A 26,202-nucleotide genomic window follows, 5' to 3' on the forward strand; every position below is an offset into this window, starting at 1 on the left:
CTGCCTCCGTCAGTCGGTTCCCGGGTTCCGCATGGACATTCTGCCAAAAGCTTCACCCTGGCCCCTCCCACCGTCGGCTCCACCACATTGTCTGTTTCCGTCGGCTCCTCCAGGTCCCTGTCCATCGCCAGCTACACACCCACCTCCAAAGCCTCCCCTCTCTCTCCGCAGTGAGAGTTTCAGTTACGGTGCAAGGACACGACTTGCAGGAGGGGAGAGTTCTGTCACAATTATGTTCTGTTTGGTTCGTTCCTGACGTTTCTATATTAGTTCTCGTTTGTCTCGATGGTTACTAATCAGTTAATACTCGTCCAGCTGTTCCCATTTAGTCCCCTCATATTCCTTGTGTATAAATACTTCCTGTTTGGTTCAGGTTTTTGTCGGTCATTGTCAATGTTAGTTGTGTTTGTTACCTGCTACCTTCCTGAGTATTCGAGTTTCCTATGCAAGATTTCCTGTTTCAAGTCTCTTTGGATTTTAAGACCCGTGACAGTTTTTTTTTTTTTAAATTTTTTTATGGTTTTTGTTCTATTTTTGTTCTATTTGATGCAAGTGCTTTTGAGGAACTGTTTGCAAGAAGGGACATCTAATCTTTAGAGAATCTTCAGATTTTAGACTGCCAAAAGTATAAGAGTAAGAGTATATCAGAGTATGTTTGAGGAGCCTATTGACCACATGGTTTTGATATTTTATGATACTTTTACATTTTTTTATGAATTAATAGTTACTGTATAAATTTAGTTTAAAAAAAACCTAAAACATTTAAAATACAGATGTTGGAGAGTTCAACTTAAATTTTTCTTTACTTTATTTCTATAGATCAGCTTTTAGATGCCACATACACCCACATATGATCATCTTCGTGCGAGGGAGCCTCCCTCCAAAAAAATTAAAAATTGCTAATATTTTTATGTATAAAGACTCAATCTGTATATGAAACAATTTTATTAAAAACATGTTTCGAAAATTATTTGGAAAACGTTTGGTTTCTATTATGTTATATTATTACTGTATGTCTTTTTTACTTTACTGTTAGATTATTTATTTATTTATTAAATGTTATTTATTAAATACATTGTTATGTGTTCTAAATATACATAAATATGTGTTATGTATTTATTAAATTTAAATTTTAAATGTATTAAGTTTTTATTTGAAACTCTTTATTTAGTTATAATCCTATTTTATCATCTATTTATTTTTAGATTTGTTTTGTTTGTTTTTTCTAAACTTTTCCAGGGACCATCTTGTGGCCCCTGAGGGTCCCTGCAGTTAAAAAAAAAAACTGCTTTAGACAATACGCCTATTTCTTTTATTTTCAAACGCAGACTTCGTCTCAAAAATCGAAAACAGGTTGTGACACCAAATTCCATATAGACAACATTCCCAGCAGTAAGTTATGTGTGTGTGATATAATCAGCAACTTTTTCAGCTGGGCATTAACAAAGGATATGTTCGAAATGTATATATATTTTTTATTTAGTAAAGACTTTAAGGCATGTGTCTATATAGAAACTGATTTTAAAATAAATTACCCTGAGAAGTATTACTTGAGTAAAACGTGTGACAACTAGCCCCGGTGTGATTTTGCGGCATCAGGCCGGTGGGCGGAGCTTCTTCTAGTAGGTTAGAGAGCGAGCGAGAGTCTGACTGCTGCCACACTGCGCTCAGTGCAGCGATACGGACACACTGCTCAGTACTTCGCGTCTCTTATTAATGACACTGGGATTATTTCAGCGCTTTCCTGCAGGAGTGACAGTGAACTAAACAGAAAGACGCAGGTAGACCTCAGGAGACCCTCATTTAACGGGATTTAACGCGCGTTTTCTGCGCGCGTATAGCGAGTTGCGCCCCGTTGTGCGGACAAAGTTTATTTCTTCTTCACGGTCCCATATGAAGCCGGACCGGAGTTTGAATTAACACGCCAGTCAGAATATCGGCCTATCTATGTAAGTTATTACACAAGATATTTTTTTTAAATATGGTTATTCATGTTTTGCATGATGTCGATGCTAGTCTTTTGCATGGCAGGAGTTTATATCATAAATATATCATTGGCACTATTAATAGATCAGTCTGTTGAGGAGCTTTGCCAAAAACTTTATTCCTTTTTTCTTTTTCTTTTCTGTAGCTACACATTTATGTTTGAGCTCCTATATAGCCCATCATAGCAAACACTTTGTAGTCATTTATTTATTCATATCATAATAAATATGATTAGCCTACATTAAGCTAAATTATCCTAACCCTTAAATAATGTCATTCACCCAGGCTATAGAAATGTAATTAGCCCGGCTGATCTGTTAAGGATAGGCTGCCTACGTAGCTATTAACGATAACTGATTATTGTAAAGATTCTTACATTCTTACATGAAAAGTGAAAGTGCAGTTACATTAAGGAGTTTTTCCGACGAGCCTCAAAATGAGCTTTTACTTTATTTTTACTGTAGCTATTCGTTTAGCAAATCAAATAATATTTTTGACTAATAAAATCAAGATGTTACCACAAAAAAACTTTTCTTTTCTTTTCTTTCCCTCTGCTAGTGTCCCTCTGCAATCTTTTGTGTAAATGTTAGATGTTTGAGCCCTAAGTCAGCCTTATATGGAGTAATGTTCACTCTTCCTGACTGTTTTAAAGAAGTGAAGTAGCAAGTTTATTAACAACAACTGATGAACAAGCATCAAGTTAAACTTCAGAAGCTTAAAATCATTTGTTAAATTTGTTTTTATACAGTCTTTTAGAATCATCCTAATATGCTGATTTGATGCTTAAGAACCATTTATGATTATTATTATCAATGTTGAAAACAGTTGTACTGCTTTACTTTTTTGTGGAAACTGTAATAATTTTCATTTTTCAGGATTTTTTGATGTTTTGGATCAAAGAACAACTTTTATTTGAAAACGAAATATTTTGTGACATTATAATTGTCTTTACTTTTTTTGTTCATTTCAAAATTCAGATTTCAAAATAAAATCTTACTGACCCTAAACTTTTGAACAGTTGTATAGTGTATACCAGAGGTTCTCATCTCTGGCCTTCGAGGTCCACTTACGTTTACACGACCACGATGTACTAAAACGAAAAACTCTTCCTTTGCGTTTTTCGCGTACAGGGCGAAAACGTTGTCACGATCCCCATTCAAACAGATCTGTGACAACGCCAAAAACGTTGTATTATTCATGCCAGGCCAGTAGATGGCGATGTCGCTTTTTAAAGAAAAACTATACTCTACACCCTTGCCTCATTTAGTATATGCAGTTCTATGAATATGCAAATGAGCCCCTCCTCCACTCACTCGCACCAGCTCAGAGATCCACTCGTTGACGATCACACGTTGACCTGATTGGTTAAGGTAGTTTGTGACGTCAGAAACACCAGCGATTTCAAACCGTGTTTTTGAGACTGTCTTTCGTTCACTGCAGTTTTAAGGAGAAAATACTCAGCAATGGTGTCGACTTATGAATTTGCACATGGTTTGACTTAAAGCACATTAAAAACACATAGACATATTAACAACATTAAAAGCTTGATTTTCACCACAGGGGGACTTTAAGTCTTTAGTTGAAAACGGTGTAGTCTAACGCCACCTTAATTTCCAGCAGAGTTTAGCTCCAATAACCAAACACACCTGAACAAGCAAATCAAGGTCTTCAGGGTTACTAGAAAAGATGAGTTTGATCAAGGTTGGAGCTGAAGTCTGCAGGAAAGTGGATCTCGAGGGCCAGAGTTGAGGACCCCTGGTGTATATGAATGTTGTTGCATCAGAAAACAGGAATTGTGACTCTTACTGATTGCTAAATGTTAGTCGAAACATCCTGAAGACTGATCGGACAGTGTGTTTTATTGCTTCTTCCTCAGGTGACGGCACACAGAACCATGGTGAAAACCGTATGGAGATAGAGACATCCTCTTTCCAACAAGGGAAAAGGAACTGTTTCTCGTGACATCCTCTCTTCCCCCCCCCCCAAGCTCTCTTCTGGAAGCGTGTCCAATATTTAAACCCTTTTGTCCAGCATGGCATCCAGCCTGACGTGCACCGGGATGATCTGGGCTCTGCTGTCCCTGCTGAGCGCAGCAGCTTCATGCGTGGGCTTCTTCATGCCCTACTGGCTTCTGGGCTCACAGATGGATAAGCCGGTGTCCTTCGGCACTTTCCGGCGGTGCTCGTATCCTGTGCGGGACGAGGAGAGGCAGGCTACGGTCATGCTGGAGCAGTGCGGGCGCTACGCGAGCTTTCAGGGCATCCCGAGCGTGGAGTGGCGGATCTGTACGGTGGTGACGGGGGTGGGATGCGGCCTGCTGTTGCTGGTGGCGCTCACGGCGCTCATGGGCTGCTGCATATCAGAGCTCATCTCCAGAACCATTGGACGCGCAGCAGGGGGCATGCAGTTCCTCGGAGGTGAGTCAACCGACTGTCAGATATGTTTACATGGAGACAAGTTTAGGCTGAAACTCACAAACACACGTCCTGGGGGCTGTTCCATAAATGAAGCTTAGAAAAGCGGGGATTAAACTCCAAAACCGGACTTGAATGAGCCTAACAAATAAGTTGGGGCTAAAGTGGTTCCATAAAAGGTAATTGAAGTTCACGCAATCTCACTAATTTGATCCAGGTTTATCTAGTCTAGATAATTGCGTGTGCACGCGTTTCTGAAGCAGCCCTAGAGGTCGATCGTGGATCAAATCGATCCACCATCAAACAGCTATATTTTGTGCTGTTTTATGCGTTTGTGACATGTTTTTTCCCCCCTCAGTGCAAAAATGACATTTTACAGTTATATTCTCCATCTGTAAATGTTAGAAAGTCGTGCAAATGTATCCATTTTGCTGCTAATCTTCATATTGAACGAGCGCTGCTGCGCGCATGCGCGCCAAATAGGAGCGCAATAATTCTGACTAAAATATACATTTTGCTTGGAAAATTAATATGTGATATTTTATAACACTAGAAATATCTTCTAATTATAATAATTTCTCTTTAGGATGTTGGATAAGTTGCAGTGAACTTCTAGCTTATTACACTCATATATTTTATACTTCTAATAAAAAAAAAAGAAATTGAACAGAAGTAGCCTAATTGCAAGGGAAGATTTTTTTTTTAAGAAACTAAATATATAAAGATACAAAATATAGTTTTGGGTATAGGACCTATGCTACTTTATAAAGATGATATATACTTATTTAGAATGCTGAGAATTACAGCTTTTAATGCAATCATTTTTTTGAGAAAGCAAGAATCCCCAGTTTTAAATGAGTGGTTAGATTTAGTTTCTAAAGTACATTATGGAGAGGATAACATTAAATTAAGAACAAATGTATACATTTTGAAAAGATATGTGCAACTCTAAAATCAAAGAATATTCCATAAAATAAAGGAATATATATTGGCCTACATTAACTACATTTTTATGTAACCTTCCCTTTTATTTCTAGTTATTTGTTATTTTATTTATTTACTTATTTAATATTGAATATTTGATATTTAAATAATATTACCTGAATAACTATTAGGAATTATGTGTCATTCATTATAAGAGTTTGATATATGTGAATGTTATATTTTTATTAATATTTATTTATGGTTTTATTTATATATATGTGTTGGTATTATTACAAAAGAAAAAAAAGTAGAAGGAAAAATAAGGAATATTTATTGGGGGGAAATATGATGTCTTTAAAGGAACTGTCCATTTGTATAATTGTGTTAAATGTGTTTGAAAGACATAATAAAGTACATAAAATATATATATATATATATATATATATATATATATATATATATATATATATATATATATATATATGATAACCGAGGCACTCCTTAATTAAAATGTCTTTATTACAAAAATGACATGTCCTAAACGGACAACTTTAAAACGCCTTATATATGTGTCTATATTGTAGCCTTATTTAAGTTGATTTTCTGTATACTGTGTATTTATAAAGTCCAATAATGGTATTAGAGACTGTCAGTGGTAATATCATTGTGTTCTTGTCGGTCAGTGTTGAGGATCTGTGTAACAACTGAGGCTTAGCCTGACAGTTAGCCTGCCGTGGACCAGGCTAGTTTCCCAGCATAAGTTGCCAGGGTAACTGAGTTTGAACTTTTTTAAGTTTGATTTATGAAACCGAATCTACCAAAAATAAGCCCGACTAACCGAAATAAGCCTGGCTTATACTCTAATCTTGGTTTATGGAACAGCCCCCTGGTCACATTAGTTTGGGGTTTTTTTTCTTTCTCTCTCCACGATTATTCTCATTATTATAATTTTTTTTACTGAAACATATTTTCTTATTTCTGTCTTTTGATTTGAAGGTGATATTTGACTATTTCATGTATTTGAGAGGTTTTGGGAGATTTACACTATAACCGCTTTACAAGCATGCATGTTTATTGAAAATATTTAAACCTTTTTTATACTGTAAAGCCGATTTAAGTATTTATATTGATATTTGAAATAATAGGTTATAAGTAAGGTTATAAGTTTGTGATAGGTGAGCAATAATAGCAATCCTAAGTAAACTACAGATCAAACGTTTGGGGTTGATAATATTTTTTTGAGTCTCTTCTGCTCACCTGCATTTATTTGATAAAAAATACAGTGATATTGTAAATTATTATTATTCAAATTTAAAATAACTGGTTTCTATTTTAACTAGTGCTGGGAAACAATTAATCGCGATTATTAATTAATTATTCATTATTAATACACACAGATGCATGTATATTTGTAAAAAAAATGTGTTATTTATATATAAAATATTTATATTATATATGTTGTAAATTATGTATAAATATATATACATGCAAATATTTCTTAAATATTTACATATTTAAGAATTTGTTTTATTTATATATAACATATTTTTATATAATATAAATTATGTATAAATATATATATATATATACACACAGTATATACATGGAAATATTTCTTAAATCTATACATGCATATGTGTGTATGTATATATACAAAATAATAATACACAGTAAACACACATATATTATGTTAAAACAAACTTTTATTTTGGATGCAATTAATCATGATTAATCGTTGCCCAGCACTAAATTTAATATACTGTAAAATGTAATTTATTCCTGTGATCAAAGCTGAATTTTCAGCATCATTACTCCAGTCTTCAGTGTCACATGATCCTTCAGAAATCTTTCTCAAGAAACACTTCTGATTATTATCAACGTTGAAGACAGTTGTGCTGCTTCATATTTTTCTATCCTTGGTGAATTAAAGTTTTAATTCTTATTGACCTCAAACTTTTAATGGTAGTGTGCATTCTACACACAGACATAAGGATAACTGATTTATAAATTGACTTTGTGTGCGTTATAATGTTTCCAAAATTATACGATTAATAAATATCTCTTCTAACGTCTGTCAGGTGTAAACGACTGACAGAAGAGCACATGGCACACAGAAACAAACACACACACACACACACACACACCTACTGACAAACAGAGCACATGGCAGACAAACACACTCATCCGCCATGTGCTCAAACTGAAAACTATAGACACAAGACAGAAGTCATATTCATATCATGAGGTCATGAAGTACAAGCACCTTTTTCTTTGTCTGTAGTTCAGTGAACATCGATTCCAGCCGGTGTAATTCAGGGTGCCTTTGCCTCAGCGAGGAGAGAGGGAAGGGAAACTGATTGAGTTTAGACTGAAGGCTGGGGTCTGTAATTCCAAACTCAGTTTGTTTAGTTCTCGCCTGCGAGGTGCCTTTTATTTGCTGCTCTGATAGTCTTGAGGGCTCGTGGCACTCGACAGAGAAGGTGAAACAAATACTGCGTGGGGCGTCTTGGAAGGAAGTTTTCACTGCAGGGGCTCAAAGTGTGGAAAATTCTAGTCAGGCTCTTGGACTCATGATGTTTAAAAATGCTTTGTCTTCATGAACTCAGCTCATTTGTCTCTTCTGTCAGCCGAAGTGACAACAGCTCATCTTCATTCTCATTAGCTTAGTGTAAGTGCAAACGCACGTGCTAATTGCGTGTTTTTTTTAAAGACGACATGAAATTGAAATGGAGCCTATTTACTTTAATGCACATTCTTGGATTATTGTGTGCCGTTTATCATAAAAATGCTTGTCAAAAATGCAAAAACTTGCTCTGCCTCATGAATGATTTTGCTTTTCTTGAAGCTCAAACAGTGTTTACGACTTGCACGGCATTCGATGTATATACATTTTAACAGTTCATGCATTCCCTGGGAATCGAACCCATAACCTTGGTGTTGCTAGTTCCCATCATCTGCTTCCTTTCTGCTATAACGGCCTCTTTTTACTTTTGCTGATGGACACAATCAGCTTTGCTACATTTTTGTCTTGTTGAATATCCTGTTTCAATTGGAAATGCATTAAGAATGGGTTGCTAACATTGTTTCATGTTCTTAACTTTTAAGCATTCCGATCTTAAAATTGCGTAAAACCCCAGAAAGATTTACTTGATTGTTGTAGTTTCTTACTAAATGATGTGCTTCATATGGTTACTGTAAAAAAAAATTATGATCAATAATTTATAACAACATGTGTTTTCACATTAAAACAAACTGTGCAATTTTGTCAGTTAATGTAATTTAAGTTGAAATTACTTAAACATCCAAGTTGATTGTACTTAATTTAAGGCAGCAACTTTTATTCAAATGAAAAATATCACTGAATCAACTTAAAAACATTACGTTACACTAATACAACTTTTTACAGTTTGTTCCGAAGTTCTACCATTCAGGAACACAAGCAATGCATCTTAAAGCAGCTTTTCTGTTACAACTTAGTTTAGATTTTTTTTTAAATATATGCTTTTAAGTTGAACCAACAAGCTCAGCAGTTCAACTCAAACCGTTTGAGGAAACCGATTGCCTTAAATCATTTAAGTTTATTAACTCAAACAATTTAAGCTTAAAAAAATATTTGATTTGTGTTCAAGTAACTCAATAACTTATAATTAAGATACCTTGGGTAAATAAAGTTAATAGTACTAATTCCATTCAGTTAATATAACTTAAATCTATGAAGTACACTGTAAACCCAAATGAGTTGGCAGAACTCAAAATACTTTTATTAGTATAAACTTAGTCAGCTTAAAAAGCTAATCTGCTAACATGGTAAATGCTAACATATTAGCAATAGTATGTTATACAGAAATACTTGCTGTATGAGCACAGCAATATATAAATGGATTATTTGCTCTCAAATCAAGCTGCACGCACCACTTGTCACCATGATGGTAACTATCCTAAAGCCAACATTAACAGAAATTCTTCTAAATTAGCATAACAAAACATGAATCACTACTAAATCTCACACATAACATTAATCTTACACACAAAAAAACATTATATTACACTTAATTTTAGCATTTACTCTCCCTTTCGAGTGCCATCGGCAAAGCATGCTGGGAAATAGACATCCCAGCTGTTTCAGTTAAACTTAAGTAAATAACTTAAGTTAAAATAAATAATTTCATAAAACTCAAAACAATGAAACAGTTCAGTTTACTTAAAATATATCAGTTCAGTGAACTTGAAAGAAAAAGAAAGTGCTAAATACTCATAAAAGTTAATTTGACTGAACTAATTTGTTTAATTTAAGTTTGTCCTACTCAAACCAATTAATTATTTTGAGCATTAGGGTTTACAGTGCAGGTGAGCCGAATTAATGTATTTTGAATTCAAATAGGCGGACAAAGAAATGTTTTTGGCTTTCAGTCCCACTCACCCTTTTAAATTCATGTTAAAGCGAACAATTTGCATAAAACTTCATGTATCAAATGCATTCAGTCTTCGTTTTTTTTTACATGTGCGTTCATGTGCTGTCCTCCTGTGAGGTTTGCACTCATAACTATTGTGACATTAAATTGGCCCCGAAGCCAACAGTGTCAGGGCAGATTTCACCTGATCTCCAGTTAGCCATCCAGGTGCGTCATCATGTGCTCAGCTGAGGTGTCCACTGTCGCCTCTAACTAGCAGACAGAGGCGTTTGACTTAAGAGAGCCGGACACAAGGAGGTTACAGGAGCGCAGGGCTGCTGAACGCATCACTTCCTGTCATGTTGCTCAGAGCACTGCCTTCATCAGACAGAGTGATGTAGTACCTCGTGGCTGATGTAAGCAAGCATCACGCCCCTCATCAGCAGTTTTTCACTTACAATCAATGGAAACTGACAATTAGTTGTTTAGTTGCATCACGAGACTGACGTTCTGTCAATTGAACTGACGTTGTGTTTTTGTTGGTCTGGAGAGAATATAAGTCAGGCTGAGTAGCCATTTTGAATGTCTCTATTCTAGTGCACTAGGCCTACATATCAAGTAGTTTATACAGTATAATACTTTTATTCAGTAAGGATGCATTAAAATTGATCAGTAAAGACTAAAAAACCCTGAATAAAAATATTAAGTAGCACAACTGTTTTCAACATTGATAATATGAACTGTTTCCTTTCTACCATGGTATATTTAAAATTACCACAGTGTTACCATCTGATACCATTACTGTACCCTATTACCGCCACAGTACTTGTTTTTTTGTGTGTGTGTAAGTGTTATTACTTTTGTTAACCATGGCAGTTTGTTCCTAAATCGTATTTAGATGGTAATGCAAGGTACTTTTGAGAACTTTATTATGTCCAAAAATATAGCATACTATGATTTTAAAAAATATATATATATTTACCATTTTAAGAAGATCATAGTATGATAGTAACAGTTTTACCGTAATAAAACCGTGGAATTACAGTGAATTACAGTTACAGTGGTATTTATTTGATAAAATGTACTTAGAGAACTGAATTTTACAGTGTCCTTGTTACTGTAGTATTAACAGTAAATTATGCATAATTACAAGAAACTAAACCTAATCATAACCCTAGTACATGTTCATGTTAATTCATATTATTCAGTATATTTACACCGCAACAAAGACCAAAAAGTCCATGATTTGTTTTGTGATATGTACCATTGTAGTATCATTATATTCTTGAATGTGCCTTGGAGGACCATGGCAACACCATGCTATATGAATTATACAATGGTATTTATCAGAGTACAGTAGTATTACCATCACTATAGTACTGCTACTTTATGTATGCCCAGACACCATGAAATTACATATTGAAAGGGTACTAAATGGTACTAAATGAGATACCATATAGTCTTAAAAAAACATGGTATTATCCTATCGTCATGTAAGTGTATAGATTGGACAGTGTGGTCGTAATTAAGGTTTATCGAATATTTAGTTTTGAGTTCCTGGAACACCGGCTGAACTCTTGACATTGAACTAGCCGCATGAGTTGAAGCGTGGCGTTAAATTGAAGTATGCGCGACTGAACAAGACTGAATGAGAGACGGTGAAAAGCACCAGACAGGGGTTAAGAGAAAAACGAGCGACCCAGAGAAAGAGAGAGACGGAACAGTACCCTGATGTTAAATCACTGGACCGCAGCTTGTCCTTGCCAATTGAGTCTCTTTCATTTGTATTGTGGTGTGTTAATGAGTGCTGTCTGGCAGCGAGGGCTCTGAACAGCGGGGCTTTGGCAAAGACAACACCTCCCTGCGGCTCACATTGATTCATCTGATGCCCATTTTGCTGATAATGAGTTTGATAAGCCCTTTATGTGTCACCAAAAGCATCTTTGATTAGAGACCTCCTCTTGCCCTCTTGTTCGAAAGTCTATCTTTGTTCTTTCAGAGATGGATGATGTTTCCCTTTGTGAAGTAATGGAAAGCCCTTCCAGAATTACGCAGTTTAATCTCATTTTATAATTCAATGGTTCATTTGTCATGGGCAAGTTGGTCAGAAATGCATCAAGTTTATTTTATAAATTGAAAATGCATATGAATTATGGGGAAAGGGAGCGCCACTTTCATAGTTTACTCAATAATTCAAAAATGCTCTAATTAATTATTACTATTAATAATGTAAATGTACAGTAGGCTACCTTTCAAAAGTTTGAAAAGTTTTTAAGTCTCTTATACTCACCAAGGCTGCTTTTATTTAATCCAAAAATTAGTACAAACAGTAATATTGTGAAATATTATTACAATTTAAAGTAACTGTTTTCTATTTTAATAATATTTTAATTATTCCCGTGATGGTAAAGCTGAATTTTCAGCACCATTACTCCAGTCTTCAGTGTCACATGATCCTTCAGAAATCATAATATAATGATTTTATGCTCAAGAAACACTTCTGATTATTATTATCAATGTTGAAAACAGTTTTTTTGTTAATAGAAATAAAGCTGAAATAAAGCGAAATGATGAAAAACTTAAAACTCAAATGAAAATGTTTTGGCAACTAACTGAAATAAAACAATTTTAAATTGAAGTACTAACACTGTAATAAAATATATGAAAGCAAAATAGAAATATAAAAAAATGCACACAACAAAATTGCTTAAACAAACTAGAATGAAAATGAAAATAGAAAAATAAAAGCTAATTAAAAACATTAACAAATACATCAACAGTATATAAATAATAGTAAAATAACACTGTTCCAACCCCTTATGTTGTTGTTTTATTTGTAAAACACAAGAGGAAGATTTTAGGAATCTTTATACAGCTTTTTATAATCAGATCTATAGTGAAAAGTGCAATTTAATTATTTACCGACAATCTTCACCTCTGTTGAACTCAAGAATTGCTCTGACTGGATCATTGAGCCTGTTAATTAATTTGACTTCAACTGGTTCGATTCCATCTGATTCATGAACCGGATTAACTGGTTCATCAATTTAACAGTGAATATGATTTATAATTTAGTCTGTTTACACATCACTCCATGCACTTAGGATTCAGTAAGAAGTTATTCGGTGGTTTACGTGTGATCATTTGTCCATTAAAATGTAACTTTATTGTAAAACATTTGTTAAATATTCATGTATATTAAATGTTTTTGTTTAATATGCAAATATGATTTATATACATGATTCTTTTTTCTCTATTCAAAATATGCCCTTTCTTAATAATGTCCCTGGATTATAAATGTACCAGCATGTGTATTTTTTTCACAGGAAAAAGATAAACAGGCATTGATAATTCATTTATTGTGTGTGTTAATGTGTGTTTGTTTGCCAGCTGGAATTGAACCAATAAAACCTAATGGAAAACCTCCTCAGTCAAACTAATGGACATATTACTCAGGCGTTGTAGTGGATTTGTATTCATTTTAGTTTCAATTCAGCTGCATATTAAGGAAAGGGTATTACCATGTTTCTTGGACAAGTACATTTGGACTAAATACAGGGGATCAGGGAACAGGTTCTTCCTGCTGTGGTGTGTATTGTGTTCTTTTGGCTAAAGAAACGTTAGACAGAACGATGAGTCATTTGGGAGAATTGCTCACCATGAGCGAATTGTTCTTGAAAGTACAGAAATTATCCTCATTTTTCCCTTTCATGTTTAAACTTTTAGATTATAGATTTATCTGTCTGTCTGACATCCCCCTTTGACACGTCTTTGTTCGTCATGCTGAAAACAGCAAGTGATTCATTGTTGGGTGCTTTTATGATTCAAACTGTGATGAATTGCTGACCGTATACTGTTTGAAAGGGGCCAAATAACTTGTATTGAATAGTTGATTTGTTTTGGAGCAGTCAAAATATACTGAGTCATATCCGAATAAAATGTTTTCTGCTGTGATGGGTGATGGTATTGCCCTTTCTTTAAATTGAAAAAAAAAGCTTGTGTGGAAATTTGAGTTCCCTATCAGTCAGCCAAGGTTGACATTACATTGACAGACTGATGTTCTGGGATCTCACTTGGGACTCCAATCACCTTCAAGTGGTAACAAAACAAGCCAATGGACATTGATGAGTGAGATGTGTTGCACAGTAGGAGATGCATGAGGAGGACACAAAGGCCCAATCCCAAGTCTAACCCTTCGCCTTCCCCTTGACCCTTGAAACAGAGTGGCAAGGTGTAGGGGTGAAAATATTCCCCTAAGAAATGGGACACCACTACTACACCGTTACACGTCATTATACGTCGCCGCTAGCGCCTACTTCACAGGAGATGCGCCGATGTTTATCACAAACTTCCAAGATGCCGTGGACAGCTGCAGTCATCTCAGTTGCGTGGGTTACAGCTATTTTTTTGCATTTGTCTTGTGAATTTCGCAGAAAACAATGGAGACGACGATATCTTCGACGCCTAAGTTTGCTGGTGGATCAGTTTATGGTATGTATGATGCGTTCATAGCAGATGTACAGTGAAATATAAGCCTATTCCCTACATTCACCAGTTATCAGACATGAAAATATGTTGCAGGACTATCGTTAGCAAACTATGACGATTTTACCGTTTTTTTTTTTTTACAAACGTTTCAGAATTGGGATTGGCCCAAAGTCGTGGAAGGAATCTTTTACTGCCCGAAGCTGCTTCGGTGCTTCCTCCGCTCTCACTCCGCTCCCTGTGCGTGCAAGCACATGCTGGTCCGGACAGACAACGCGGCGATGGTGGCATACATCCATGATCAGGTGGTCTACTTTCACATCGCATGTCCCAATTTGATCAACATCTCCTCCTCTGGAGAGCTGACGCGCTCTCACCACATCTTACATTCCCGGGAGAATAACCCCCAGGTGGTCAAGCTGATATTGAGTCATTTCGGATCAATTGGTGGATTCCCTTGAGGAAGGACCTACTTTCTCTGGGACGGGTCACCTTGTGGCACCCGTGTCCAGATCTCTGGAACCTCCACGTGTGGCTTCTGGACGGGACGCGGCAGGCTTAAGTAGCCTACCACAGGTGGTGGTAGACCTTATCCCTCAAGCCAGAGCCCCCTCTACTAGGTGAGCTTATGCCTTGAAGTGGAGTCTTTTCGTTGATTAGTGTTCTTCCCAAAGACCCCTGTAAATGCACAATCAGCTCTGTGCTTTCCTTCCTGCAGGAGAGGTTGGAGTGAAGGCTGACTTCCTCCACTTTGAAAGTGTACGTGGCTGCTATCGGAGCACATCACGATGCAGTAGACGGTAGGTCTTTGGGAAAGCACGACCTAGTCATCTGAGAGGTGCTCGGGGACTAAATCCTTCTCGGCCACGCCTCATCCCCTCTTGGGACCTGTCTTTGGTACATACAGCCATACAGAGAGCGCCCTTATAGTCAGTAGAGGTTAAGATCCTGTCTCTCCAGTGTTCATGACTGCGCTCACATCTATCAAGAGGGTGGAAACGTGCCTGGAATTTGAACCGGCTGACCCTCATGTAATCCTGAGACCCCGGCCTGGATATGTGCTAAAGTTCCCACCACTCTTTTCTGGGACCAGGTAGTGAACTTGCAAGCGCTGGCTCTCGCATCTCTGCGTCCCGTTCATGCTCTGCACATCTACGTCTTCGGTACGCGAAGCTTAGGAAGCTCAGAACAGCTCGTGTCTGCTTTGGAGGTCAGCAGAAGGGAAAGGCTGGCCCACTGGATAGTGGATGCCATCGCTCTGGGCGAGCCGTGCCCCCTTGGGGTGAGAGCTCACTCCACAAAGAGTTGCCTCCTCTTTGCCTCCTCCTGGCAGACATCTGCAGAGCTGCGGGCTGGACGACACCTAACCCATCACGAGATTCTACAATCTCCGAGTGGAGCCGGTTTCTCCCCGTGTTTTGGGTACAAACAGGTAATGTGCAGGAGGGCCGCCTAAGTGTCTCACTTGCAGCGCCATTCCCTTCTCAGGGGGATACGAGTGCCCTATTCACTCTCCAGGTGAGTTCCCTCTCTGCCAAACCCTGGATGGTGTTTCCTCCAGGCATCCTTCGGCAGTCAGATGCAGCGGAGGCATCCGAAGCCAAGCCCAGTACTCGAGGTGAATGCCTGGTTGGTCAGCACCTGTACTGGGCTAGATGCCCCATATGTTGTGATTCGCTCTTGGTAATCCCATATGTGTATTCTTCCATGGTACGGTTTCCCTGTCAGTAAACCCATGTCTTTCCCTGGGCAGGTTCCACTTTGCCCCGTCTCTGCATCAGTAATGGTTCCATAGAGATCTTCCATATGTAGCACTGTCCTGAGGGTCAGTTTATATGTGTATCTTCCACATATTACCTCCCTATAGGCAGGATGTGGTCTCCATAGCGCCCCTTTCCATCTGGACCCGGCACGCTTCCGCAGTGTTATCCAACCATTCATGGCTGAATTGGGTGAATTAGATAGGAACAACAGCTATCGACCTTACCCTTGTAAAGTTCTGTCCCTCCGACCCGCCAGGTATGGAGATCAGTTCGACTTACATGGGGCGCTGGGAAGGGGTAGTGGTTGTGGCACTTTCTATAGGGACCCCACAACGTCAGTTTGTATGTTAATGTGTGTTAATATCACTATTAGTAAAGATAGTATGATCACTGTATAATTTAAATGCAATATATTTAAAGTGTACGTAAAGTATACGTGTAATAGTTCCACTTTAGCACAATCAAATATACTTAAGTATATCTTTAGTTGAACTTCAGCACTACTCCCAGATAACTAAAGTACATTGAGTACAAAATTAGTTGTTCCAATTTAGCAGACTTTAAGTATATCTATTTAGTATATCAAAAGTACAATTGCAGGGTATTTATGTAAATATTTAAATGTATTTGTAATATATAAAATAAATGTATTTCAAATACATGATTTTAGTACATTTATTTTTCACTAGGGTAAGTAACGCAATTAATTACTTTTTAGGGGGTAACCTTATATTGTAACACATTACTTTTTAAAAGTAACTTTCCTCAAAACTGGTTTATAATGACTGTACAATGTGCAACACAGACAGTGATCAAGCAGCTGTTGCTATGGTTACCTTCTCATGCAGGTGATTTCTGTTCATATATATTTAAATGGAGAATATGTGCCATATATATTTAGAGACGTTATTCTGACTAACTTGTAAAGTAACGTTACTGAAAGATTGTTTGGAAAAATTACCAAAATGTGCATATATATGAACAACAGAGTACTCTTGAATCTTTAATGTTTCAAGCCTTAATAAGTGGTGTCATACCTTCGCAAACTCCTCCATAATTTGTTTGCGCAATTAAATATCCAATATTGATTAATTATACATTACCGTTCAATAATTTTGGTATGATTTTTGAAAACAATTTTAAGGTTTTTTTTTGCTTACCAAGGCTATTAGATTAAAAAAACCCATAATATTGTGAAATAATATTACAATTGAAAATAACTGTTTTAAAATGTAATTTATTGCTGTGATCAAAGCTGAATTTTCAGCGTCATTACTCCAGTCTTTAGTCTCACATGATCCTTCAGAAATCATTCTATGCTGATTTCTTATTATTATCGATGTTGAAAACAGTTGTGCTGCTTAATATTTTTTTGTGGAAACTGTGATAAAAAAAATTCAGGATTCTTTGATGAATAGAAAGTTTAAAGTAACAGCATTCATTTTAAATAGACATATTTTTGCAACATTATAAATTCCTTTACTGTCACTTTTGATCAATTTAATGGATCCTTGTTGAACAAAAGTATTCATCTCATTAAGAAAATCGTACAAGTTATTGACAAATGCAAATGTTTTCTGAAAGGAGAGCTTGTTGAAGGTATGACGGGCAGCCGGTCTTGTGTGATTCCGCCTCTTCATTTACGCCTGACCGTGTGCTGTTTGTCTTTCTCTCCTGTCGTTTACCAGCTCTTTCTTTCCCTTTCTGTCCTTCTAAACTTTTCAATTACCCGCGTTCAGGAGGTCTTATCTCTCTGTGCCCTGATCTCCAGCCCTCTATTTCAGCTCTCTTTAACCTCTTTCACTCACAGCTCTGTCACCCATGGGGTAGTCGAGACAATAAAACAGAAGCAGAGGAAGAGAGAGCTTGCTGAAACATAGAGAGAGAGAGAAACACCAGCTCACGGAGGAATGTCCAGCTTAAGCAAAGATTTATTTCAGACAAACAGGAAGTCTGGCTCTGCTAGGACAGGCAGGAAGTGTTATTTCAGCGCTTTGGGTTGTTAAGTCCTTGTTTTCAGCGCCACACTCCGCTGTTCCACCTCACACTCAGCACTCCGCAAAATGAACCGCGCTGACATAGGGGGATTGTTATTGCACAGCCAACCCTAAAATGAAAGGAGCAGTAGTGGGGAAAATGTGTTTCATAGCTGATTTATGGACCGTGCTTTCAGATTTCTGTTTTATGGAAGTGAATCGTACGGGTTCGAGAAAGCGAGAGGTGAAGGTGGATCATTAAAGCAGTTCAAAGCTCTTTCTCTGATGTATAGAAGTGTTTTGCCTGTAATTGACATATTTATTATAAAATCAGCTTGGGCAGAAAAGCTCTGGGCCGATGGGAATGTACTGTATTAAAGCAATAAGAGGCTGTGCAATAGTCTTTTTTATTATAAATAAAAGGGTGTTGTTAGGCTTGACGCGAAACTGATCAATTGTGTTACAGGGACAATGATATGAAGCTCTTTTTTGTCATTGGTAACTATAACTAAAAAAACATTATAAATAATTTTTCATTATTTGAAATACATTTTACATAGAATAAAATATAAATAGTAGATGAAAAACTTTGACAACTTGAACAAAAATTTGAGATGTTGACTTGGAAACTGAAGTCTAAAATGACTAAAACTGAAATTGTTATAAATAGACATTTAAAACCAAAACTACTTTACTAAAATAAAAAAATATAAATAAAATTAAAAATGAAAAAATATAAAAATAAAAGCTAATTTAAAATGACAATAAATACTGTAAAAGCAAATATTTAAATGACACTGGGTCTATTAATATTCCACACATTTCATTCAATAAATCCATTAATATTTTACTTTTGATGAATAAATAAATGCATACCTTTTAATGAAAATTAGTTTAGATTTTTCTTTAGAACATAAATGAAAAATTGTCAAGGTGATACAACTTTTCTGATATTATAATGAAGAAAAAAGGCCTGATTAAAAAAAATGACATTTTTGCAAGCAAAACAAGTCTGGCATATATATATTTTTTCTTTTTGTCTTTTTTTTTTTTTAGAAAAATAATGTTTGAACAATGCGCTGTTGAGGTTGAAAAAAATGTCAAGTTGTGGCACATGTGTTTTATGGATAATTTTAGGGTTTGACAGCTTCACTCTCCATTCACTTTCATTGCATGGAAAAGAGCAGGCGGTTTTTTGTCCTGCACTGCTCCACAACGACTCCATGTAAAGAACAGGAGCACTGTGGTGACCACTATAGTGAAATACAGTCCTGTCAGCAGCCGTATGGAGAGCCCCGACAGCTCAGTCATCTGTCACTGCACAGTGAGGGAGAGGAAGACACTTCACCCACCGCTCCTCCTCTCTCAGTTTACAGTTCAGCAGTCGAACACGGCCGTATGCTCAAACATGTACTTCTGACCTGGTGTTAACATCCGTTTCGGGTGATCCAAAAACAAGGGGACAGTGCCATATACAGGTGATCATCTGAGACAAATAATAATACCAAGTGTGAACGGGACGTACGCTGACAGCTCCTTAAACAGCTCTAAGGGTGTGTTCACACTTGACATGTTTGGTTCGATTAAAACGAACTGTGGTGCGATTGCTCTGTTAGTGCGCTTCATTTGAATAAGTGTGAACGTTGCTATTTGAAACTTGGTGCGCACTGAACAAGCAAACCGAGACCCCTGAAAAGGTTTGTCTCGTTCCACTTCTAAACCAACACGGTGCGTTTCGAATCCAACAAGAACCAAAGACATCTAAACGAACCAAAAAAAAAACCAGGACGTGATATCACAAGATGCAACCCTAAAAAACACCTGTTTTTTCTCCGTATAGTCACCATGATGCCCATCACAGTTCGGTACAGGCGTCAGAAGCTTGTCTCGACGCAGCAGATCTTCGTTTGCGAGCGTGACGGAGGGATTCCTGCCGCTGTTTTGAGTCCTTTACACATTTTCTAAGCTCTTCACAAGTTCACAGATGGTTAAAACACCATCATATGTAGGCTACGCACATACAATGAGCGCATTTAGCCCAGCACACACCATGTTTTGGATGGTCGGTAAGTTTAGCCGCAAAATATACGTCATAAAAGCTGTTTTTTTGTTTTGTTTTTTAAGTTCTGTGTTAAAAATGACAGTGCTAATGCTTAGAACACCAGGGCTAAATGTATAATTTTCTGTTTTTGGTCCGGTCCAAAATAACCAAGAGAGCTGAACTTGAAGTGTGAACACACCCCCAGTCTCTGTTTTGTCGTTTTAAATGTCTGTGTGATTGGTTTGGGACTAGTAATTTTAGAGGTGTTGACGTGACCTGCTGTGATGCAACTCCACAGGGCTGAAAGAGAGATGCTGTTTCAGGGGCAAATCTCAGTGTTGTTTGGCCAGAGCCCAGCTAGAGCTGCATTAGGCTATGTTGGGGAATAAACTGTGTGTGTCGAATATTTCAATGCTATATTTCAGCAATCATTGTAGTAGAGGATAAGTGTGATTTCCTTGATGAGAGCTTTTTATTGTTCTGGAGACTTTGTGGAGTTCTCAATTATGCTTAATCAAACTTTCAACTTTGTCTTTGATGCTTCTCTTAAAATTGCTTGATGCAAATAAGACAACTGTAATTGGTATTAGAATAATTTGAGTTCATATTGAGACATTGTTGAGATCTCTTCTAAAGCTCTAGTGGAGACACATGCTAGATATTTTGGTCTTGGAAGCATTTGTTTAGAGATACTGTATTAGAGTTTCATTTTGAGATCTCTAACTTTTGGACTGGTGCTTTGGCAAAACTGAGCACAGAACGAGACATTAAGATATCTTTAAAAAGTCTAGTGGAGACACGTGTGTGATATTTTGGTATTGGAAGAATGTGATGGAAAATATTTGAGTTCATATTGAGATCTTTTAAGTTTAATTGCAAAATTTGATGTCTTTGCAAATCTGAGCACAATATGAGACATTTTTTAAGATCTCTTTAAAACCTTTAGAAATTACGCGTGAGGTATTTTGGGTCTTGTAGGAATTTGTTGAAAAATATTTAAGTTAATATTAGTTTTGAGATTGTTGACTGGTGTTTTGAGCACAGGGTGAGACTGTTGAAATATAAGTTCATATTGAAATCTGAGAACAGTGATACATTGTGAAGATCTCTTCAAATCTGTTTTTATTTATTACAAGAGCCTTTTGATTATAAGGAACATCTTAGAAAACAGGAGATTAAAGCAAAAGTCTTTATTTGCTCTCCATTTAATGTCAGTGCACTCTTGGAGCAACAATGGAGACATTCAAGAGATCTTCTATTTGATTATTCTTTCAGAGGTTAGGGGTGGCATAAATTGCCGTCAGCTGTGTACGTAAAAAGACGTGTCTTAGTTGACCTTTGATGACTGAGGCTATTAGACAGCTAACCGAGACTAGTCTGAATGAGTCGAGTGAATATATTTAAATGCATGAAAATCTGTAGTCAAAGAAAATGATTACGTTGATTTTGCAACAATATGTAGGCACCATGTGTGTGTGTGTTAAGGTCCTGTGTTCCCAATGAACACTCATTTCCATAAATAAGCTCTTGAAATACCTTTTTATTGGAGGACATGTATACTTGTCAGCACGATAATAACACCGTATAGCTCTGTGCGACAGATGTAAAAAGCTTCTGCGAGCTTCATCAGTGCATTAGTGACCGACCTTCATTTAAAATACCACAGGCACTCAAATACTTCAAAGACCCTATGAAATGTTCTTTCTTGTGTTGACATATTTCCACAGAGTTGACATTTTAAATTAAACTTGCAATAGTCGTTTCTTCTCTATTGTGACTTATATTTGAGTGAAACGGCATCTCAAACAAGAACAAATGTAGGGCGGGACTTGATTTTGTCCATTTGAGAATTGATTGGACGGTTGTGGTTTGCTATTGGTGGATCTCATGTGAGTGACAGGTAGCCCCGCCCTCGCGCCAGTAAACACATCATCAGAGAAGAGATGTTGCTACAAGAGGGAGGATAAGTTATTTTGATTAAAGATTATGAAGGACCATGACTACAACTTTCAATCATTCGTCTCTTGTTATCTGTTTTCTTTCTCTCCTCTTGCTGGCCCTCCAGATCCCAATCGCTGATGGACAGCAGTTGGGTGGGCTTGTGATTATTATGGGATCTTGTTTCCATGGTAGCAGGAGGGCACAGACGTCTAGTGGGTGAGCAACAGTTGGTGCGAACAGATACTTGATCATGTCCAGCAAACTGTCAATGCTTGACATAAGTATGTGTATTTAACCGTTGAAGCCCAATTAGACGGCAAAAAGAAGTCACATGCTTTATGTAACTTTTCAACAACAGGTCAACTTATTCTACTTACCCAAACCTTAACCTAACAGTCTACTAGTACTCTAATGAGAGTTAGTTGACATGTAGTTGCAAAGTTTCTTATAGTTAGTAGAATGTCTAAAGTGGACTGGCGAAATAAAGTGTCACCTAAGATGGTACACTATCATTCAAAAGTTTGGGGTCGGTAAGATTGTTTTATTATAATTATTTTAAAGAAATGAATACTTTATTTAGCAAGTATGTATTACATTGTGTAAAAGTGATAGTAAAGACTTTTAAATTGTAAAAAAAAAACAAAAAAAACAATTACAAATAAATGCTGTTCTCCAAACTTTCATTCATCAAAGAATCCTAAAAAAGAAATACTTTTTCCATGTATTACGCATTTCCACATATTCCACGAAATCACTGTTTCCATGAAAATCAAGCAGCACTACTGTTTCCAACATTGATAATAACAAATCAAATAAGAGTATCAAATCATCATATTAGATCAGATTTCTGAAGGATCATGTGACACTGAAGACTGGAGTAAAAAAAAAAAAAAAAAAAATTAAATTGTAATAATATTTTACAATGAATGCAGCTTTGCTCAGTAAATAAGACACTTATTTAAAAAAAATATTATAAAACAGTAGTGCATTAAAATGTTTATATGCCAACATCTTTGGAATGTTCAAAATAAAAATATTCTTAAGCATTCAAAAATATACTTCTCTTGGGTTGTGAGCATGTTTGTGTGTGGGCTATTGTATGTGGTTATTATTAGTGGCAGCAACAGTTTTTATAATAAGCCATCCATACGGCTAGTATTCCCAATAATACATGCTAATTTTTGTGATCCTGCCCTGACCACCCACAGCAGGGAAACACGAAGATATTTAAAACCGACATCTCAAAACATGACCCTCGTAGACCTGTAACGCAAGACTTCTGGAATCCACCAGCTTAATATTCAGCAAATGACCCTAAAGGCCCTTTCCATAATTTATGTGTTTACATTGGTTTGTTTATGCAGGCTGAACTTCTTCATATATGAGTTGTTTTGCACAGAAGATCTGTGGAACATGTGAGGTTGAAGCTGCATGTAGACTAGGAGAAATATCTCATTTATTTCTCCAGACAGCAATGCGGTTTTGTAAAAGAGGCGCACAAGTGACATTCATTGTTTTGAAGAACAGCCAGTGCTTTTGTCCTGAACTTCAGTCAGGGATATGGAGATGTGGGTTTGATTTCAGTCACTCCTGAACTCCTCCAGCTGCTTGTTTTGTGGAACGAGCTGTATTTATAGTTTGAGTGAATTGTGAGACGCAGGAACTTTCACTTCCTTTCTATGCTGCTTTTCACCTGTCTAAATGAAAAGCACTGAACAATGTTCTCTTTCTCTTTCTATCGTGCTTGTTGTCTTTGGGCAATCCATATTTAATCCTTATTTTCCACAGTAGGTCAAGTGCCCTAAGTGTTGCCAGATGGGATAGTTTTTATAACAAGTAAACAGTTTCTGACAGATACAGTCGCACATAGCAGGCACAATTATTGTCTATATCTTGTAACAAGCCATAAACACTCTTCCAGATGGAGCTTTTGAGTCTGAAATGACTATGAACTGTCAATCAAATCCAATACCTGCCTCAAGAATGCTGGTGGCAACCAATCTTTAGCAAGAAATATTTAAGACCGAGACAACTGATTTACGGTCATATCTGATTTTCTGAAGACTGAGACAACTATTTCATGACAGTAAGAAACTGCTCATGTTTGTTACCAAAACACATAGAAATGCTTTGAGATGCACATTTGCATGTTGTGTTTGGGTACCTGCAACTGTAAAACCAGAATTACTGAATTGCTCAACTTTAATGAAACTGCTTGTGGCATTATTAGAGGTGTTATTGAGATTCTGAATATTGTACTTTGAATATGAATACCATGCACTTGAAGCATGTCTTTACAAGTTGGTTTTTCATTATCAGTAGAACGATCACATCCACTAAAGGAATAGTTGGCCCCAAAATAAAAAAAAGTTTATAATAGAATATTATGCAAACGCATTTATATTATATGAGTTTGCATTTTACTGTTTTTATTCATTATGAGGAATACTGAATGTGTTTTCGAGCAAGTGAGATGAGTAAATGCATGTTCACATTTAGTCTAGATCTACAATAATCATGTTCACACACAGCGCCTGCACTTACTCTCGATTTCTCTCAACATGGGACAGGAGAGCATGAGAATACAAAGTAACTTGAAACTTCTGTTACTTGTTTGAAAAAGTAACTGATATTTTGTTGTAAATTTAAAAGTTGAGTTACTTTATTAGTTACTTGGAAAAAGTAATCTGATTACATAACTCTGATTCACTTAGTGTAAAATGATGTGACTGGAGGATGTTTTCCTATAGGAACAAAATAAAAATGGTCCATATGACTGTATTGTAAGTCATCTCAAGACTGAAATTTAAGTAATTATTCACTGAAAGTTGTGCTTGACAACTGTGGTCACTATTGATGTTCATGGTAGAAAAGAGATGCTTTGACATTCTGCTATAAATACCCAATTTTGTGTTCCATAGAAGAAAATTAATATATTTTTTGCAATGGCACGAGGGTGAGTAAATGATGACTTTTTTTTATTTTTGAGGAGAACTACTGCTTACAGTCCAGAATCTACTTTACTACTTAAGTATTAAATATTTTTGGAACACAAATGGAGCACAAACTAATTTTGATAAAGCCTGTAGATAAAAAAAAAAAAAAAATGTACTAAGAAAATAAAAACAAATAAAAATTAGTAATTAGGAAATATTACTCCAACAAGAATATTGAAAAGAAAAAAAGTATTTGGTGTAGAAATTTACTTATTATTCCTAAAATTCTTTGCATCTGTCCATGTTATCAATGTTACAGTGTGGAATAAAAAATAAAATAAAAAAAACAGTAGAAAAAATGAGCGGCGTTGCCCTGGGACAGATGTCTCACTCACGGATCCAGTTTCAGCTGAAAAGCACAAATTCGTGCATATGTGCCAAACCAAAATTATGAAAGGCTCTACCACATTAAGGTGCAAGCTATACACAGTTAACAAAACAAATGAAAAACTTTCTCTATTCGCCTTTGGCTAAGCCACACCCTAGAATGTAGATTGACCAATCACAGCGCAGCCAAGAACGAGCTCCCACAGAGGTCCGACACTTTTTCACAGCGCTCCATTGACTTTAACACAGGCGTCTCATATTTTTGGTCTCGACCGGCTATTACCGTCGTAGTTTTATCAAAAATATGGTTAAACGTTGTGCCTGGGGCATTTGTAACACAGATACGCGTTTCCCAGAGAGGTTGGAGGGGGGTGTGCGTTTTTTTCCCTTCCCAAAACCGAAGTCAAATCCTGACAAGTGTCGTCTAGCACACGCTGGTAATAAATACAACGTTATACTCGCCGCTCACGTAGTCCGTTTGCTTTGTAATACCGATTATAGAAGTGAATAGAGACCTACCCAGCTTTGCATGAACAGTGTTGCTCCTTGATATTGTTAGTCCCAGCCTCCGTCTCGATTAGAAGGTGATGGGATGGTTCATTTTGTGACTGTGACCGGTATGCTTTTTGTCTCTATTTGGATGCCTTGTTGTTCCTTGCGTTTCACCTGTATGTCATGAATGTATGCCTTCGAGAGTATATTGCAGCCCCTTTTGACTACTTCTATCGGACACTTTATTTGCTGCTTTATAAAAGTTTGATAAAATTTCAGCAGGAAGAGCTGTCACAGCATAAGCCATGTTGATACCAGAGCCCAGATGAAGTTTGTTTGTCGGACATAGCAACAGTAACTAAGGGGGGCGGGGCTTAGCCAAAGGCGAATTAAAGTTGCGGTAGCTAAATTATATTTCTGTCATGGCAACTCTCAGAGTGTTTGGCATGGTAAAGGGTATGACAAT

The 26,202-nt window shown here is 36.7% G+C and overlaps 1 protein-coding gene across 1 annotated transcript in view; it reads left to right on the forward strand.

The window, feature by feature from the left end:
- Positions 1-1,644: 1,644 nt before the first annotated feature.
- The window catches only part of LOC130100503 (LHFPL tetraspan subfamily member 6 protein), an 80,931-nt gene continuing 56,373 nt past the window's right edge, over positions 1,645-26,202 (forward strand). The window contains exons 1-2 of the mRNA XM_056265975.1: positions 1,645-1,949; positions 3,863-4,403. Coding sequence (XP_056121950.1) covers positions 4,019-4,403 — 385 coding nt within the window. The 5' untranslated portion in view covers positions 1,645-1,949; positions 3,863-4,018. The remainder of the gene's footprint in view (positions 1,950-3,862; positions 4,404-26,202) is intronic.

This window comes from Rhinichthys klamathensis, unplaced genomic scaffold, assembly GCF_029890125.1.
Source record: "Rhinichthys klamathensis goyatoka isolate OS25496 unplaced genomic scaffold, OSU_Roscu_1.1 h1tg000243l_1, whole genome shotgun sequence".
NCBI lineage: Eukaryota > Metazoa > Chordata > Actinopteri > Cypriniformes > Leuciscidae > Rhinichthys > Rhinichthys klamathensis.